This window comes from Haliaeetus albicilla, chromosome 13, assembly GCF_947461875.1.
Source record: "Haliaeetus albicilla chromosome 13, bHalAlb1.1, whole genome shotgun sequence".
In the NCBI taxonomy this organism is placed as follows: domain Eukaryota; kingdom Metazoa; phylum Chordata; class Aves; order Accipitriformes; family Accipitridae; genus Haliaeetus; species Haliaeetus albicilla.
This window is the reverse complement of record NC_091495.1, coordinates 41,733,915-41,749,643: the sequence shown is the minus strand read 5'-3', so window position 1 is coordinate 41,749,643 and position 15,729 is coordinate 41,733,915. Positions and strand designations below refer to the sequence as shown.

The window sequence follows — 15,729 nt, the reverse complement described above, 5'->3', positions numbered from 1 at the left end:
CTGCTCAGTCCTCCACCGCTAGGGGGTGGCGGCGGCGGCTCCTCCGCTCTCCTCGCGGTCTCTCTGGGCGCTGGGAGGAAGTGTCAGTAGGCGGGCGAGGAGGCCACCATGGCGGCTGCGACAGCGCCGGGCTTCGAGCACATGGGCTTGGACGGGCGGCTGCTGCGGGTGCGCTGGGGCGGGCAAGGGGTGTGAGACGGTCAGGGTGCGCTTGTAGGGTCCTGGGGATGGGCTCGGTCGGGGTGGGGGGGGTGTCGGGACATGCTCGGTCGGGGTGGGCGAGGGGAGAGGCCCTGTGGGGGGGACCGGGACACAGGGGTCCCTTTTGGCGGGTGGGAGGTCATGAGGGATCGGGGCTCCTCGGTGGGGAGGGGGCGGCCCTGAGGGGCCGGGACACTGGGATGTCTTGGGGTGGGGGTGCTTCGCAGGCCTGGTTCGCCCCCACCGTGATAGAGGGAGTGGGGGAGGGCACTGGGGATCCCAGGTAGTTGGGACCCCCGAGGTGACGGACCCCGCAGGCGGTGGCGGAGCTGGGCTGGGCCGCCCCCACGGCCATCCAGGCCGAGGCCATTCCCCTGGCGCTGGAAGGCCGCGATCTCCTGGCCCGGGCCAGGACCGGCTCCGGGAAGACGGGGGCCTACGGGCTGCCCCTGCTCCAGCACCTTCTGCGCATCAAGGCGGTGAGCGGGGCGGGGGATCAGGTGCTGGGGGGTACGTGGGGTGTCAAGCCGGGGTGGGTGCTGGGGGGCATGGGGGCACCCTGGGGTGTTGGGCTTGGGTGGGTACCGGCGGGTACGCAGGCTCTGCGGGGTGGTGGGCATGCGGGGGGGCACCGTGGGTGCACGGGTGGGCACGGGAGCACCGTGGGGTATCTAGGGAGGGGTGGGCACTATGGGGCAGGTGGGATTTGGGGTGTGTGGGCAGGAGTGGGCACTGTGGGGCACATGTGGTATGTAGGCAAGGGTGGGCACTGTGGGTTACATGGCCTCTATGGGGTGCCTGGGCACGGGTGGGCACCGTGGGACAGAGCTGGGTGCTGTGGAGTGTTGAGCTGGGGGGAACACACTGTGGGGCATGGGGGCACCCTGGGCTGTGTGGGCAGGGATGGGCTCCGTGGGGTGCCGGGGCAGCTCTCCCGTGCACCGGCGGTGACAGCGGGCCGGTGCAGGCACCCTCGGCAGTGGCGCAGGCGGTGCGGGTGCTGGTGCTGGTGCCTTCCAAGGAGCTGGGGCAGCAAGTGGTGCGCAGCCTGCGGCAGCTGGCAGCTTTCTGTGCCCGCGATGTGCGGGTGGCCGACCTCTGCGCACAGACCGACCTCGCCGCCCAGCGGTAAGCTCACCCCAAAACCACTCCCCACCCACCAGCCCCAGAGGCCTGGGTCCCCCCGGCAAGCGGTGGGGGGGTGGACGAGAGAGGTGGGTGATGCCGTGTGTCGCCAGGCCAGTGCTGATGGAGAAGCCGGATGTGGTGGTGGGCACGCCGGGGCGGGTGCTGGCACACCTCAGCGCCCGCAGCCTGAGCCTGCGGGACTCGCTGGAGCTGCTGGTGCTGGATGAGGCTGACCTGCTGCTCTCCTTCGGCTTCGGCGAGGACATCAAGTCCCTGCTGTGGTGAGGGGCACCCCGGCGTGGGGGGGCACTGTAGGGGTCCTGGGGGGGCACTGCCAGGGCTGGAGGACGCGGGGGGCACAGCCAGGGGCTTGGGGGCACTGAGGGTTTGGGTGGGACTTTTGCGGCTGGAGGACATAGCGGGTACAGCCAAGATTTTGGGGGACAGTGATGGGGCTGGGGGACAGTGCTGGGTCTTGGGGGCATGGGGGGCACTGCCGGGGCTGGGGAGGACACTGAGGATTTTGGGGGTCAGTGCCACGGCTGGGGGGCACTGCTGGGGTTGGAGGACATGGGGAGTACAGCTAGAGGTTTGGGGGGCACTGCTGGAAGTAGAGGACATGGGGGGCACAGCCAGGGGTTTGGGGCCACTGCCAGGGCTGCAGGGCACAGGGGGGCTGGAAGACACGGGGGGCACAGCCAGGGCAGGACAACATGGGTGGCCACTTGCAGAGCTGGGGGACGTTTGGGGTGCCTTGCCAGGGCTGAGGGGTGCAGTGGGGCTCAAGAGGGGGAAACCGGGTATTGCCAGCTCTGGTGCCAAGGGTTATGGGGGGCTGGCACTGAGCCTCCCCCTGCCCTGCGCCCCCCCAGCCACCTCCCCAAGATCTACCAGGCGATGCTCATGTCGGCCACCTTCAGCCCCGATGTGGAGGCCCTCAAGGAGCTGGTGCTGCACAACCCGGTGAGTGGGCACTTGGGGGGGCACGGGGAGAGGTTTAGGGTGTCCGGGGGGGGGTACGAGGGGAGATTTGGGGGGTGCAGAGTGGGCACAGAGGTGGGGAGACAGCGGGAGTTGGGAATGCAGCACCCACAGGGGCACATTTTGGGGGACATACAGGGTACAGCAGACACGGGCGCACCAGCAGGTGGAGGGGGGTGGGGGCACGACAGGCCCATGCCCACGTCCCCCCAACCCTGTCACGGTGCGTGCAGGTGACGGTGCGCCTGCCGGAGCCGCAGCTACCCAGCAGCTCCCAACTGCGGCAATTCGTGGTGCACTGCGGCACGGAGGAGGACAAGTTCCTGCTGCTCTGCGCCCTGCTGAAGCTGAGGCTGCTGCGGGGCCGGGCCCTGCTCTTCGTGGGCACCCTCGCTCGCTGCTACCGCCTCAAGCTCTTCCTCGAGCAGTTTGGCATTCCTGCCTGCGCCCTTAATTCCGAGCTGCCGGCCCGCTCCCGGTAACCCCCAAGGGGACGGTGGGGTGCTCAGCTGGGTGAGGGTACCCCTGGGGTGGTGCGGAGGAGGGTAAAGGGGAAAGCGGGGTGTCCACGAAGGGCCCAGGGGGTGACGGGGTGCCCCCAGGGAGCAGGGTGGCTGCTGAGGGCTTGTGGAAAAAGGTGAGGGGCAGCTTTGGGTCGGGGGAAAGCGGGGTGCTCCCTGGGGACAAGGGGTGCCCGAGGGCATCTCGGGTGAGCTAAGGGGTGCCCGGGGAAATAGGGTGTCCTTGGGGTGCCAGGGGAAATGCCCGTGGGGGTAAGGATGACCTGGGGGGGTCCCAGGAGGGTGCAGGGTGCCCGTGGAAGAAGGGCAGGGGTACCTGTGGGTTTGGGGCAGGGGGGCGGACACCAGAGAGGGGTGCCCATGGTGGGGATGCTGACGGGCACCCGCTTTGTCCCCAGGTGTCACGTCATCACCCAGTTCAACCGGGGCATCTACGACTACATCGTGGCCACCGACGAGGAGGCGCCGGCGGTGCCTGCAGAGCAGCCCCCACGCAAGAAGCGCAGGGGTGCTGCCCAGAGGTGAGTCCCGTGGGTGCCGCTGTGATACCAGGGCGATGTCCCGCTGTGGCCAGGGAGGGCTCAGGCCAGGGAAGGTCACCCAGCGCTGTGGGGGTGCTTCTGCCTGGGGTGTCCCTGTCCCCACCAAGGTCCTGTGCCCAGAGGAGGTCCCTGTGCCCGCGGGGATGTCCCTGTCCCCAGGGGTTTCCCCGTGCCCACCATGTCCCCAAGGCGGGGGGGACAGTTCTCTTGCCCAGGGGGGTTTATGCCTCGTGCCCGTGTGCGTGTCTGCCCAAGGAAGGTCCCTGTGCCCAGCGTGTCCCCTTCTTTGTGGGGGTCTCCTTGCCCTGTCCCCGTGGCTCTGGGGTCATCGTGCCCAGGGTGTCCCTGTGCCTGTGTGGGTGTTGGTACCCAGCGTGTCCTCGTACCCATGGGGATCCCCTTGCCCGGGGTGTCCCCATGTCCTTAGGGGTCTCCGAGCCACCCCAACACCTTGTGTGTGTGTGCGTCCCCAAGCAAGGGCAAGGACCCGGAGTACGGCGTCGCGCGGGGCATCGACTTCCAAAACGTGGCCGCCGTCATCAACTTTGATGTACCGCCGACGGTTGAGTCCTACATCCACCGCGTGGGCAGGTACGTGGGGACACGGGGAGGGGACGTGGCGGTGCCCGCGGTGGCTGGCGGCCCCCTCGGGTGGCCGTCCCACCGCCGCGTCCCCTCCGTGCCCGCAGGACGGCCCGTGCCGACAACCCCGGCACGGCGCTAACCTTCGCACTGCCCGAGGAGCAGGATGCCCTGGCCCAGATCGAGGACACGCTCGCCGGAGGTCGGGGGGACACCGTGTCGCTTCGGGGAGGGGGACGGGGGGGGCAGCGGGTGCTAAGGGACGTCGGAGGGCTGCGGGGTGTCGGGAGCGAGGGTGGGGGTGACCCCACGTGTCCCCATGTGTCCCCAGAGAATGGCGAGTCGATGCTGCAGCCCTACAAGTTCTCCACGGAGGAGATCGAGGGACTGCGCTACCGCTGCCGGGTAGGTGGGCAGTGGGCAATCCCGGGGAGGGGGTGCCAGTGGTACCAGCTGGCGGGAGGGTGCCAGGCTCTGACACCCCATGTCCCCCACTCCCAGGACGCCATGCGCTCCGTCACCAAGCAGGCGGTGAAGGAGGCCCGGCTGCGGGAGATCAAGGATGAGCTGCTCAACTCAGAGAAACTCAAGGTAAGCCCCGCTCTGGTTCCCGGCGGGCTCGGGGCTGCCCGAGGGGCAGAGGGCAGCATCCTGGGGGTCTGCAGGTGTGGGGTGGGTACCGGGCGCTGCCAGCCCCCCCAATTCTCCGCCCCCAGGCGTACTTCGAGGACAACCCCCGCGACCTGCACGTCCTGCGCCACGATAAGCCCCTGCACCCTGCCATCATCAAGCCTCACCTCCGCAACGTGCCTGACTACCTGGGTATGTCCCTGTGCCCACTGGCCGGCGCTGGTTTTGGGGGAGAAAAGGAGTGGGATTTGGGACCCTGGGTGGTGACAGCGGCGTAGAGGCAAAATGGTGCCTGGGGGTGACGTTGTGGGGGGACAGGGATGTCCCTGGGGCCACCGGCACCCTCTCACCCGCTGCTCTCTGCCCGCAGTGCCCCCCAGCCTCCGTGGCATCGCCAAACCCCACCTCAAGAAGCGCAAGTGTCTGCGGCTGCGCCACGCTGGTGCCAACCGTCGGGGCGGCTCGACGGTGAGTGCGGAACGAGCAGGGAGGGACCCCCCACACACACATCCCCCTCGCTGCCAGGGGGTCCAACGCTGCTTTTCTTTCCTCCCCCACCTCCAGTCCCGCGGCACCGGCAACCCACTGCAGAGCTTCAAGTACGCCCGACGCCGTGCCAAGCGCCCGGCTGCACCGCCCTCCTGAGCTTCCCCCGGTGCCCCACGGACTCTGCCTGCTCCAGGGAGGGGGCACCGCGGCTGCCTCGCAGCCCACCCAGCCGAGGAACGGGGTATCTCCGTGCCGTACCCTGCGGGGCGGCCGTGCCCAATAAAGGTGCCAACGGACTGTCCCAGCTGTGTGCCGTGTTGTGCTGTCACCTTGCCGGGCGCTTCTTCTTGCCGGCCTGCGTGTGGTGCCCCCACCGGCTACGTGACAGGGGAAGGTTGGTGACGCAGGGGTGGGAAGCGGTGTCTCTGGTTGATGCCGGGCAAAGGTGCCAGGGCGTTATCGCCCCCCCCCCCTTATCGAGGCCAAGGCTGTACAAGGGCCATAAATCGGGGCAAGGACACAGTGGGGGCGTGGCACTGCCAGCTTTGGGGGGCTCGGGTCCCCCCAAGCGCCCCACCACCCCTGTGCCGACGTTGCCGTGAGCCTGGTAGCCTGGCACGTCTCTCCCCAGAGCTGGCACCGTGCCTTGGGCAGCACGCGGCTTGCGTGCTGCCTGCTCGCCCCAGCCGGGTGCCTCCTGGGGTGCCCAGGTTCACCCAGCCCTGCCCCGTGGCATACGAGGCAGGCGTTACCCCTCGGAGTGCCTGAAACCACCCGCCAAGGCATCTTATCAGGGTTATGGCGTCTTATCGGGGGCCACAGCTCTGGTCCAAGGCTGCATGCTGGTCCTGAACCATTCCTGACACTGGGGCAGAGGGCTCTAGCAGTGGCACCCTTCCGTGGGCACGGCAGCCCTGCTTCAGTAACAGCTTTGCTAACAGTGGAGGTTTTGCTGCCCACGCGGCGTGGGGAGGGAGACAGTTTCTCTTGCCCCTCGCTGCTGGTGGCCTGGCGCGTGCCACCGTGGCACTGCCGAGGCGCCTGTCTCTCCAGCGCTAGGCTGGTGGGATGCGTTTCCCACAGTTAGCACCATGACCGGCATGGCCTCTCTGCTTCCTTCTCCACCCTGCGAAACCCACAACCCCGCGGGGCATCCTGGGTGGGCACGGCTCCAAAACTTCCCTCTTTTCCCCCTCAAAACAAGGCTCTGCCGGGGAAGCGGGGTGCCTCCTCCTCAGGCAGGGGTGCCCCATGGCACCTCCCCAGCAGGGATGTGTCAGCTATCGATCAGAGTTAATGATCACAAGGGCTTTACAGCTCCGGCGAGGGCTGATTGGCTTCGGCGTCGTCAGGCCAGAAGACCTCACTGGCGGGCAACCGCCCAGGGGATACAGGGTCTTATAGGAGCCGGGAGAAGCTGGCGGCACCCTTTTGCCCAGGATGCCGGGCTCTGCCGCGCTGGCCGGCGTGGTGCTCGGCACCTTCCTAGCGCTGGTAGGTGCCTGGGGGTTGGCACGGCCGAGCCGGAGGGGTGCCAGGGGCCGGGCCGCGGTGACCGCTGGTGGCAAAGCTGTGGCAGCGCCTATGGGGTGAGGCTTGGAGGGGCCGGGGGTGGCAGAACCGGGGGGGGGGATGCCGGCACGCTGCCCGTCAGGTGCTGTTTGGAGGGGCTGGGTGTCGTGCCCCGCGGGACGGGGTGCTGCCCACCAATCCCCCTCCCCGCCGCAGGCTGCACCGACGTTCACTCCCATCCACCGTGCCGGTTACTGTGCCTTCTACGGCGAATGCGGTCGCAACCCGGAGGTGAACATCTCGCTGGTGTCCTCCAAAGTGCCATGCCTCTCCAACACGCCGGCGCGGGTGGCCACGGGCCCGCTGCTGGCGCTGCTCCGCACCGTCTGCCCCGAGCTGGTGCGGGGGAACGCGGAGACGACGCGGGTTTGCTGCTCCTTGGCGCAACTGAGTGCCCTCCAGCTCAGCGTGGCACTTTCCGGCACCGTCCTTTCCCGCTGCCCGGCGTGTGCCAGGAATTTTGCCAACCTTTACTGCAACAACATCTGCAGCCCCGACCAGAGCCTCTTCACCAACGTCACCCGCGTCATCAACCGCACCATGCTGCAGGGGACGCCCAAGGTCGCCGTCGTGGAGTACCAGTGTTTTTACCAGCAGTATTTCGCCGACGACTCTTTCACTTCCTGCCGGGGCGTCCGGTTACCGGCTACCGGCGGTTACGCCATCGATACCATGTGCGGGCGTTACGGCGCCCGGCTCTGCACCACCCAGCGCTGGTTGGATTTCCAAGGGGATAAAAACAACGGCTTGGCGCCGCTGCAGATCAACTTCCAGCTGGTGCCCAACGGCACGCAGCCCGGCGATGCCATCGTGCCGCTGGGCGGGACGGCCTGGCGCTGCAACCAGGCTCTCAGCACCCAGGAACAGCCTTGCTCTTGCCAGGACTGTGCCGAATCCTGCCCGCCGGTGATCGCCCCCCCGACCCCACAGCCCCACTTTCTCCTGGGCAACGCCAACGGCGCCTTGGTCCTCTGCGGGCTGCTCTTCGGCCATTTTGCCCTCGTCTTCGTCGTCGCCTTGCTGTGCCAGTGCCGGCGGGCCAAGAAGAAGGGCACCGCGCCGCAACCGGCACCGGCACCGGTCGCCAGCCGCTCGGCACGCCTGAGCGACGCCAGCCACCGCGTCCTGGCGAGGGCTTTCCGCCGGTGGGGCACGCTGGTGGCCGGGCACCCCGTGACGGTGCTGGCGGTGGTGGTGGTGCTGGCAGGCGGTTTATCGGCCGGTTTGGTTACCCTACGTCTCACCACCGATCCGGTGGAGCTGTGGTCGGCGCCGGGCAGCCGTGCCCGGCAAGAAAAAGCCTTTTACGACCAACACTTCGGTCCTTTCTTCCGCACCAACCAGGTGATCGTGACGGCACCAGGCCGGCCCAGCTCCGGCTACGAGTCGGTGGTGTTGGGCGCCAAGAACTTCAGCGGGGTGCTGTCGGAGGACGTGCTGCGGGCGCTGCTGGAGCTGCAGGAGCAGCTGGCGGCCACCACGGCATGGGCACCGGTGGCGGGCAGGGAGGTGACGCTGAGCGATGTCTGCTATGCCCCCCTCAACCCTACGCAGCCTGGGCTGGCCGACTGCTGCGTCAACAGCGTCACCCAGTACTTCCAGAACAACGCCACCCGCCTGGCCATGACGGCCACCCAGACCGACGGCAAGAAGACGGGCACCGTCGACTGGCACGACCATCTCATCTACTGCGTCAAGTGGGTGCCGCTCCCCGGGGATGGAGGAGGAGGCGGGGGGATGGATGTAGGGTGCTGGGTGTGGGGTGCTGGGCTGTGGGGCTGGGGCAATGCCTGCAGGGTGCTGGGCATGGGACGGTGTCCTCAGGGTGCTGGGCATGGGACTGGGGTGCTCTCTATGGCGTGCTGGGCACGGCACGGTTACCTGTGGGGTGCTAGGTCGTAGGGTTGGGGTGCTATCTATGGGGTGCCCAGCAAGGCGCAGCGCCCATGGGGTGCTGAGCTGTGGGGCCGGGTGCTATCTGTGGGGTGCCCAGCACGGCACCCACGGGGTCGGGGTTATGCCCGCAGGGTGCCGAGCACGGCACGGTGCCTGCAATGTGCTTGGGTGCAGGGTTGGCGTGATGCCCGTGGGGTGCTGGGGTGCAGGGTCGGGGTTATGCCCGTGGGGTGCTGAGCACGGCACGGTGCCCATGGGGTGCTGGGGTGCAGGGTCGGGGTGATGCCCGTGGGGTGCTGAGCACAGCACGGTGCCCGTGGGGTGCTGGGGTACGGGGTCAGGGTGCTGCCTGCACCGCAGGTGCCACCTCAGGAGCACCCAGCACGGCACATTGCCCACGGGGTGCCGCTTGCATGGCTCGGCATCACCCCGCGGTGCTGTGCCGCGGTGCCGAACCCCGTGGCGGGCTCGGGGGGGGGGGGCACCGGGACGGGCGCAGCCGCCTGCTCACCGGGCGCCGTGTCCCCACCAGCTCTCCGCTCTCCTTCAAGGACATCACGGCGCTGGAGCTGAGCTGCATGGCCGAATACGGCGGCCCCGTCTTCCCCTACATCGCCTTCGGCGGCTACCCCGGTAAGTGCCGGGCATCGCCGGGACGGGTGGGCACGGCGGGTGGGATGTCACCCAGGGGGATGTCACGTCACCCGCCATCCCCGCAGGCTCAGAGTACACGGAGGCGGAGGCGTTGATCGTCACCTACTCCCTCAACAACTTCCCCCACGACGATCCCCGCCACGAGTGGGTGCTGAGCTGGGAGCGCCGCTTCCTTGAGGTGGTGGGCAACTTCCAGCGCGCCCACGGCCCCAACCTCTCCGTCGTCTTCATGGCTGAGGTGAAGCAACTGCTGGCTGGGTTTTGGGGGGGACGGGGTCACCCCAGGGTGCCCAGCACCCCCTGACCCATCTCTTTTCTGCCAGCGCTCGCTGGAGGATGAGATCAACCGCACCACGGGGGAGGACATCCCCGTCTTCGCCATCAGCTACCTCGTGGTCTTCGCCTACATCGCCCTGGCGCTGGGCGAGTACACGGCCTGGCGCCGCGTCCTGGTACACGCCGGGGGCAGAGGGTGGGTGTCGGGGTGATGCCAGCACCCTAGGGTCCCCCGCCGGGTGCTGAGCGGGTGGTCGTTTCCCCCCCCTCCCAACCCCGTTGCAGGTGGAATCGAAGGTGACGTTGGCGCTGGGGGGTATCGTCGTGGTGCTGGGTGCCGTTTTCGCCTCCATGGGGTTCCTGGCGCTGCTGGGGTTGCCTTCGTCCCTTGTCATCCTTGAGGTCGTGCCCTTCCTCGTCCTCGCCGTGGGCGCGGACAACATCTTCATCTTCGTGCAGGAGTACCAGGTCAGTGGGCACGGCAGCGGGGGGGCAGCCGGCAGGTACAGGGGTCCCCATGGGGCAGGTGGGCACGGGGACACTCTGAGGACAGGGTCCCCGTAGGGCACAGAGGCACCTTTGGGTGCAGGGATTCCCACGGGGAATGTGGCCCTTGGGGGGGGGGGTACCTTTGGGCAAGGGTCTTCCCGTGGGGCAGGTGGGCACCCTTGAGTGGGGACGTCCCCGTGGGGCGCAGGGGCGATGGGTGCCTGTGCGGGGTCCCCGGGGTGGGGGCCACCCGCGGCGGGTGCCCCCTCCTCACCACCCCGGCCAGCAGCAGTCGCAGCGAGAACCATGCGAGACGCGGGAGCAGCACATCGGGCGAGTGCTAGCGCGGGTGGCACCCAGCATGCTGCTCTGCAGCCTCTCTGAGGTCATCTGCTTCTTTTTGGGTGAGTGGGGGGCACAGGGACATGGGGGACACAGCAGGGGCACGGGGTCGGAGGGGGGGGGCACAGGAACGTGGCACCCGCGGGCACAGTGCACCCAGTGGGTGCAGTGGATGTGGGCACACGAGGCTGGGGAGGGGGGTACGTTGCGGGGGTGCTGACGTTGGGTACCCGCAGGCGCCCTCTCCTCCATGCCCGCCGTCCGCACCTTCGCCCTCACGGCCGCCGTGGCCATCGCCTTCGACTTTCTCCTCCAAATGTCAGGGTTCGTCGCCCTGTTGGCGCTCGATGCCCGGCGGCAGGAGGTACGGAGCGCGGGGACGGGGGGGGAGCACGGGGTGTCCCTGCCTGGGAAGGTGGGCATGGGGTGGGCACCGGGTGGGAGGGTGCCCGTGTGGTCCCATGATGGGCATGGGGTGGGCAGCGGGGTGCCCATGGGCACGAGGGGGCACAGGGTGGGCATGGGGTGCCACGAGTGGGCACGGGGTGCCCGTGGGAGCGAGGATGCCCAGGATGGATGTGGGGTGCCCATGGGTGTTCAGGGGTTGGCATGGGGTGACATTAGGGTGCCCAGGGTGGGCATGGGGTGCCCGTGGGTTACCTCTGTGCCTGAGGTACCTTGGGTGGACACAGGGTGGGGGGCTCAAGGTGGATACAGGGTGGGCACGGGGTGCCCAAATCCCTTAGGGTGCCCTGAACAAGCACGGGGCACCCATATGCCCAAGGGTCTTTGGGATTGCCATGGGGTGCGCACCCATGGACGCCGGGGTGTCGGGGGTGGGCAGAGGGCACCCCCCCCCCAGCAGCCAGGGTGCCGTGCCGGGAATCGTGCCGACCCGTTGCTGCCCGCAGGCCGCCCGCTTCGACCTCTGCTGCTGCTGCGGGATGGGCAAGGGGGGTCCGGCGGGGCCGGGTGTCCGCCTGCTGCGCCCGCTGCTGCACCGCTACTACACCCCGCTGCTGCTGCACCGCCTGGTGCGACCCGTCGTGGTAAGGGGGGGTCTGGGGGGTCTTGGGGGGCTGGGGGGATGGCGAGGTTCCTGGGGATCGGGGGGGATGTGGGGTGTAGGCGGAGGGGGTGTTTGGGTGGTGTTGGGAGGTGGAGGGGGAATGGGACATGGGGGGGCTGGGGGCCCTCCGGAGGAGCGTGGGAGGTTTGGGGGGGGGGGCGTAGAGGTGTTGCGAGGGGATTTGGGGGGTCCCCTCACTGGGGTGCCTCTGGCTGGCAGGTGCTGCTCTTCCTCTTCTTCGCCTGCGCCGGGCTCTACTTCACGCTGCAGGTGCCCGTGGGGCTGGACCAGGAGCTCGCCATGCCCAAGGTGGGGGCTGGCTCTGGGGGTACCCCCACCCCAGGCTGCAGGGGGTGACGGGTGCCCGGGGTGGGGGACACGCGGGGACAGCGTGGTCCTCTACGAGGATGCACGGGGTGGTATGGCTCCTATAGGGATGCGCGGGGACAGCGTGGCCCCATATGGGCACAGCGCAAGGGTGGCACGGCCCTGTACAGGGATGCACAGGGGTGGCATGGCCCCAAACAGGGAGGCGTGGGACAGTATAGCCCCATATAGGGCCACCGCAGGGATGGCACAGCCCTTTATGGGCACAGCCCGGGGATGGCACGGCCCCTATGGGGCCAGCACAGCCCCGTATGGGGCCAGCGTGGGGATGGCATGGCCCCATACAGGCACAGCACGGCCACCGTGATGCTGACGGCCCCGTACGGGAATGCACAGGGGTGATACATCGGGCGGGGGGGTGGCATGGCCCTATACAGGGATGTGGGGATGGTGGGACTCCGTCTGGGGACCACCGGGACACTGTGGGTGGGTGCCCCCCCCAGGACTCCTACATGCTGGAGTACTTCGCCGCCCTGAACCAGTACCTGGCGGTGGGGGTACCCACCTACTTCGTCACCACCGGCGGCTACAACTTCTCCTCCCCGGCCGGCATCAACAGCATCTGCTCCAGCGCCGGCTGCGCCACCAACTCCCTCACCCACACCATCCAGTATGCCACGCGCTTCCCCAACGTGTGAGTGGGGCGCGGGGGGCAGGGGGCCGGGCGGGCAGGGTCCTGCCAGCCTCTTGCCAGCCCTGTGTCTGCCCAGGTCCTACCTCGCCATCCCCGCCACCTCCTGGGTGGATGATTTCCTCGACTGGCTCAACCCCACCAGCCGCTGCTGCCGCGTCCACTGGTTCGGCAACCTCACCGGGGAGTTCTGTCCTTCCACCAGCAGTGAGTGGGCACCGGGGCGCTGGGGGGATGCCGTGGTGGCTGTTGGGGGCACATGAGGTCTACGCCGTGGTGGCCGTTGGGTGTAAGTTGGGTGCCCACCGTGGTGGCCATTGGGGGCACATGAGGTCTACGCCGTGGTGGCTGTCGGGTGCCCATCATGGTGCTCATTGGGTGCCCACCATGGTGGCCGTCAGGTGCCCATCATGGTGTATACTGGGTGCCCACCATGGTGGCTGTCATTGCATGTGAGGTCCCTGCTGTGGAGGTCATTGGTTGTATGTTGGGCACCCATCGGGTGGACATCGTGACGCCCATTGGGATCCCATTAGGTGTCCGTTGGGTGCCTGTGATGGTGCCCATTGGATGGCCACCATGGGTCCCATTTGGAGACCACTGGCATCCTATTGGGTGCCTGTTGTATTCCCATTGGGTGCCCACTGGATGCTTGCCATGGTGCCCATGGAATGCCATTAGCTGGGCATTGGGTGCCTACTGGGGTGCCATGGTGTCCACTGGGTGCCTGCCGTGGCGCCCGTTGGGTGCTGGTCACCACCCCCAGGGTGCTGACCGCGGCTGCGCCCGCAGATGACCCCAGCTGCTTCGGGGGCCAGTGCCTGAATGCCACGCGGCGCCCGACGGTGGAGGAGTTCAAGCGGTTCCTGCCCTGGTTCCTCCATGACTACCCCACCCTGCAGTGCGCCAAGGGGTAGGTGCCACCTGGGGGGGGGCACCGGCAACGAGGGGCAACACACGTACACGGGGGGGGGCACGCACATGCATGTGGGCACAGAGGTACACATGGACGTCAGTGTGGGCAGATGGGCACCCACGCTCTGGGTGCCCACCTCACCCCTTGTCCCCCTCCCCGCAGTGGTCTGGGCGCTTACGACACGGCGGTGAGCATGGACGCCAACGGCACCATCTTGGGTGAGTGTAGGGTGGCGTGGCGTGGGGTGGGCACCCTAGGGTGCCCGGCTGACCGCCCCAACCCCCCCATCTCCCACAGCCTCCCGCTTCATGGCGTACCAGAGCCCCCTGCGCACCTCGCAGGAGTACACAGCGGCACTGCGGGCTGCCCGCGACCTGGCCGAGGAGATCACCACCACCCTGCGCCAGGTGCCCGGAACCCACCCCGACTTCCGAGTCTTCCCCTACACGTAAGCACCCGCCACGGGTCGGGGGGCTTGACCGCAGGAGGACGGGGAAGGGTGCTCAGCACGGGTGCTGGGGGTGCCCCAGTGCCCTGTTAGGTGTCAGAAGTGGGTGCTCCGCTTAGGGGTGCCCGGCCAGGGTCAGTATGGGCACCCCAGAGCCTTGCTGGTGATTAACACGGGTGCCCAGTTTGGGGCTGGGGTCCGCGTGGGTGTCCCAGTTAGGCGTCAGCGTGGCTGCCCGGTCAGTGGTACCTGGCTGGGGTCAGCACGGGTGCCTGTCTCGGGGTCCCAGCATGATGGTGACACTCCCCGGCAGGGTGACCTACGTCTACTACGAGCAGTATCTGACGGTGGTGGCCGAGGGCGTCATCACGCTGGCACTGTGCCTGGTGCCCACCTTCGTCGTCTCCTTCCTGCTGCTGGGCATGGACCTGCGCTCCAGCCTTGCCACCCTCCTCACAATCGCCATGATCCTGTTGGACACCGTGGGAGCCATGACCCTCTGGGATGTCCCCTACAACGCCGTGGCCCTCATCAACCTCGTCGCGGTGCGGGGCGACGCGGGGATTTGGGGCACGTGGGGTGGCTGGGGGGTACAGGAGGTGGCAGAAGGAGATGGGATGCACAGCGTGACGTGGGGACAGAGCAGCCTGGGGCGTGCAGGGTGGCACAGGGCACTGGGACACGCAGGGTGCACAAGCACAGGATGGGCGCCCACCAGCCATGCCCAGCCGTGGGCTCCCCCCACCCCGTGGCAGCCCAGAGGAGCACCCACGGGTGCCCCTGGGTGACAGCCCGTCCCCGCAGGCCGTGGGCATCTCGGTGGAGTTTGTGTCCCACATCACCTGCGCCTTCGCCCACAGCACCAAGCCCGACCGGGTGGAACGAGCCGCCGAAGCCACCGTCAACATGGGCAGCAAGGTGGGCACGGGACGGGGGGAGACGGCCACGCAGACCCCCTTCCCTCCCCGGGGACAGGAGGGACAGGGTGACCCGGCCGTCGCTGACCCCATCCTTGGGCGCAGGTGGTGGCCGGGGTGGCCATGACCAACCTGCCCGGCATCGTGGTGCTGGCCTTTGCCAAGGCGCAGCTCATCCAGATCTTCTTCTTCCGCCTCAACTTCATCATCACCCTGGTGGGGCTGGCCCATGGCCTCATCTTCCTCCCCGTCCTCCTCAGCTACATTGGTAAGACCCCCCTGTCCCCCCCCGGGGACAGTGCCCTGTCCCCGAAGTGCCCCCCAGGAGGACGATGGCAGCCTCCCACTGTCCCCTATCATCCCCACAGGACCCAGCCCACGGGTGCCGGTGGGGGACACGGAGGGGGACACAGCGGGGGACACGGCGGCTGGCGCCGAGCAGGGTGTGGGGCTGGCCCTCAGCAACCCCTGCTTCGAGGACAAGGACAAGGAGAAGGACAAGGCCACGGCCCCCAGGCAGGGCTGAGCCCCGCTGCCCCTCACCGCCCCCTCCTGCTGCCGCTTTTTCTACTGCTGTCGTATTTAAACTGGTTTTCTCAGATTCAGGATTGGGTTTAACTGTGACAGCCAAGGGGGGGAAGAAGGGGCACCTTATACAGAAATTGCATCTTGGCTCTGAAGCGTCACGGGGTCTGTGCGGAGACGCAGGGACGGGGACACGGGATCAGGATGTGTGGAGCATGTGGGCACCAGGGTGATGGGGACATATGGGGTGTGAGGGGACGGTGGGGATGGAGCCCTGTGGGGCACGTGGGCATCACAGGGACAAGGACACGTGGGGCACAGGGGCATGGCAGCGATGGGGCCCACAGGGACGGGGCCACATGGGGCATGAGGGCATCACTGGGCCATGTGGGGCACAATGGGCATCACGGGGACAGTGACATGTGGGGCACATGGGCACTATCAGGACAGGAACACAGGGGGCACGTGGACATTGTGGGGACAGGGACACAGGGGGCACACGGGCACCGCAGGGATGGGGCCATTCGGGGCAC

The 15,729-nt window shown here is 68.1% G+C and overlaps 2 protein-coding genes across 2 annotated transcripts; both read left to right on the top strand.

Moving 5' to 3' along the window:
- The first annotated feature begins 11 nt into the window (after window positions 1–11).
- DDX56 (DEAD-box helicase 56) lies at window positions 12–5,375 on the top strand. The gene is made up of 14 exons (XM_069801104.1): window positions 12–168; window positions 519–680; window positions 1,169–1,329; window positions 1,440–1,610; window positions 2,202–2,292; window positions 2,544–2,788; window positions 3,230–3,352; window positions 3,848–3,964; window positions 4,063–4,157; window positions 4,287–4,360; window positions 4,457–4,546; window positions 4,672–4,777; window positions 4,956–5,053; window positions 5,150–5,375. Exons 1-14 carry the CDS (start codon window positions 109–111, stop codon window positions 5,228–5,230), a joined length of 1,674 nt encoding a protein of 557 aa, XP_069657205.1. The 5' UTR covers window positions 12–108; the 3' UTR covers window positions 5,231–5,375.
- Window positions 5,376–6,407: 1,032 nt separating this feature from the next.
- Window positions 6,408–15,351, top strand: NPC1L1 (NPC1 like intracellular cholesterol transporter 1). Its single transcript, XM_069801102.1, has 19 exons — window positions 6,408–6,568; window positions 6,803–8,343; window positions 9,075–9,175; window positions 9,262–9,434; window positions 9,520–9,648; window positions 9,758–9,940; window positions 10,251–10,365; window positions 10,540–10,667; window positions 11,215–11,352; window positions 11,592–11,681; window positions 12,203–12,393; window positions 12,470–12,597; window positions 13,183–13,303; window positions 13,469–13,524; window positions 13,604–13,754; window positions 14,068–14,299; window positions 14,559–14,672; window positions 14,777–14,939; window positions 15,040–15,351. The coding sequence occupies exons 1-19, from the start codon at window positions 6,515–6,517 to the stop codon at window positions 15,195–15,197; spliced, it is 3,966 nt and encodes a 1,321-aa protein (XP_069657203.1). The 5' UTR covers window positions 6,408–6,514; the 3' UTR covers window positions 15,198–15,351.
- The last annotated feature ends 378 nt before the right edge of the window (window positions 15,352–15,729 follow it).

Excerpts from the sequence above, each read along its gene's own strand:
- DDX56 (XM_069801104.1), top strand. The coding sequence starts at position 109 with ATGGCGGCTGCGACAGCGCCGGGCTTCGAGCACATGGGCTTGGACGGG. Across the intron at positions 681-1,168 it reads ACCTTCTGCGCATCAAGGCG|GCACCCTCGGCAGTGGCGCA; the intron begins GTGAGCGGGGCG and ends GGGCCGGTGCAG. Across the intron at positions 1,330-1,439 it reads ACCGACCTCGCCGCCCAGCG|GCCAGTGCTGATGGAGAAGC; the intron begins GTAAGCTCACCC and ends GTGTGTCGCCAG.
- NPC1L1 (XM_069801102.1), top strand. The coding sequence starts at position 6,515 with ATGCCGGGCTCTGCCGCGCTGGCCGGCGTGGTGCTCGGCACCTTCCTA. Across the intron at positions 6,569-6,802 it reads TCGGCACCTTCCTAGCGCTG|GCTGCACCGACGTTCACTCC; the intron begins GTAGGTGCCTGG and ends TCCCCGCCGCAG. Across the intron at positions 14,940-15,039 it reads CGTCCTCCTCAGCTACATTG|GACCCAGCCCACGGGTGCCG; the intron begins GTAAGACCCCCC and ends TCATCCCCACAG.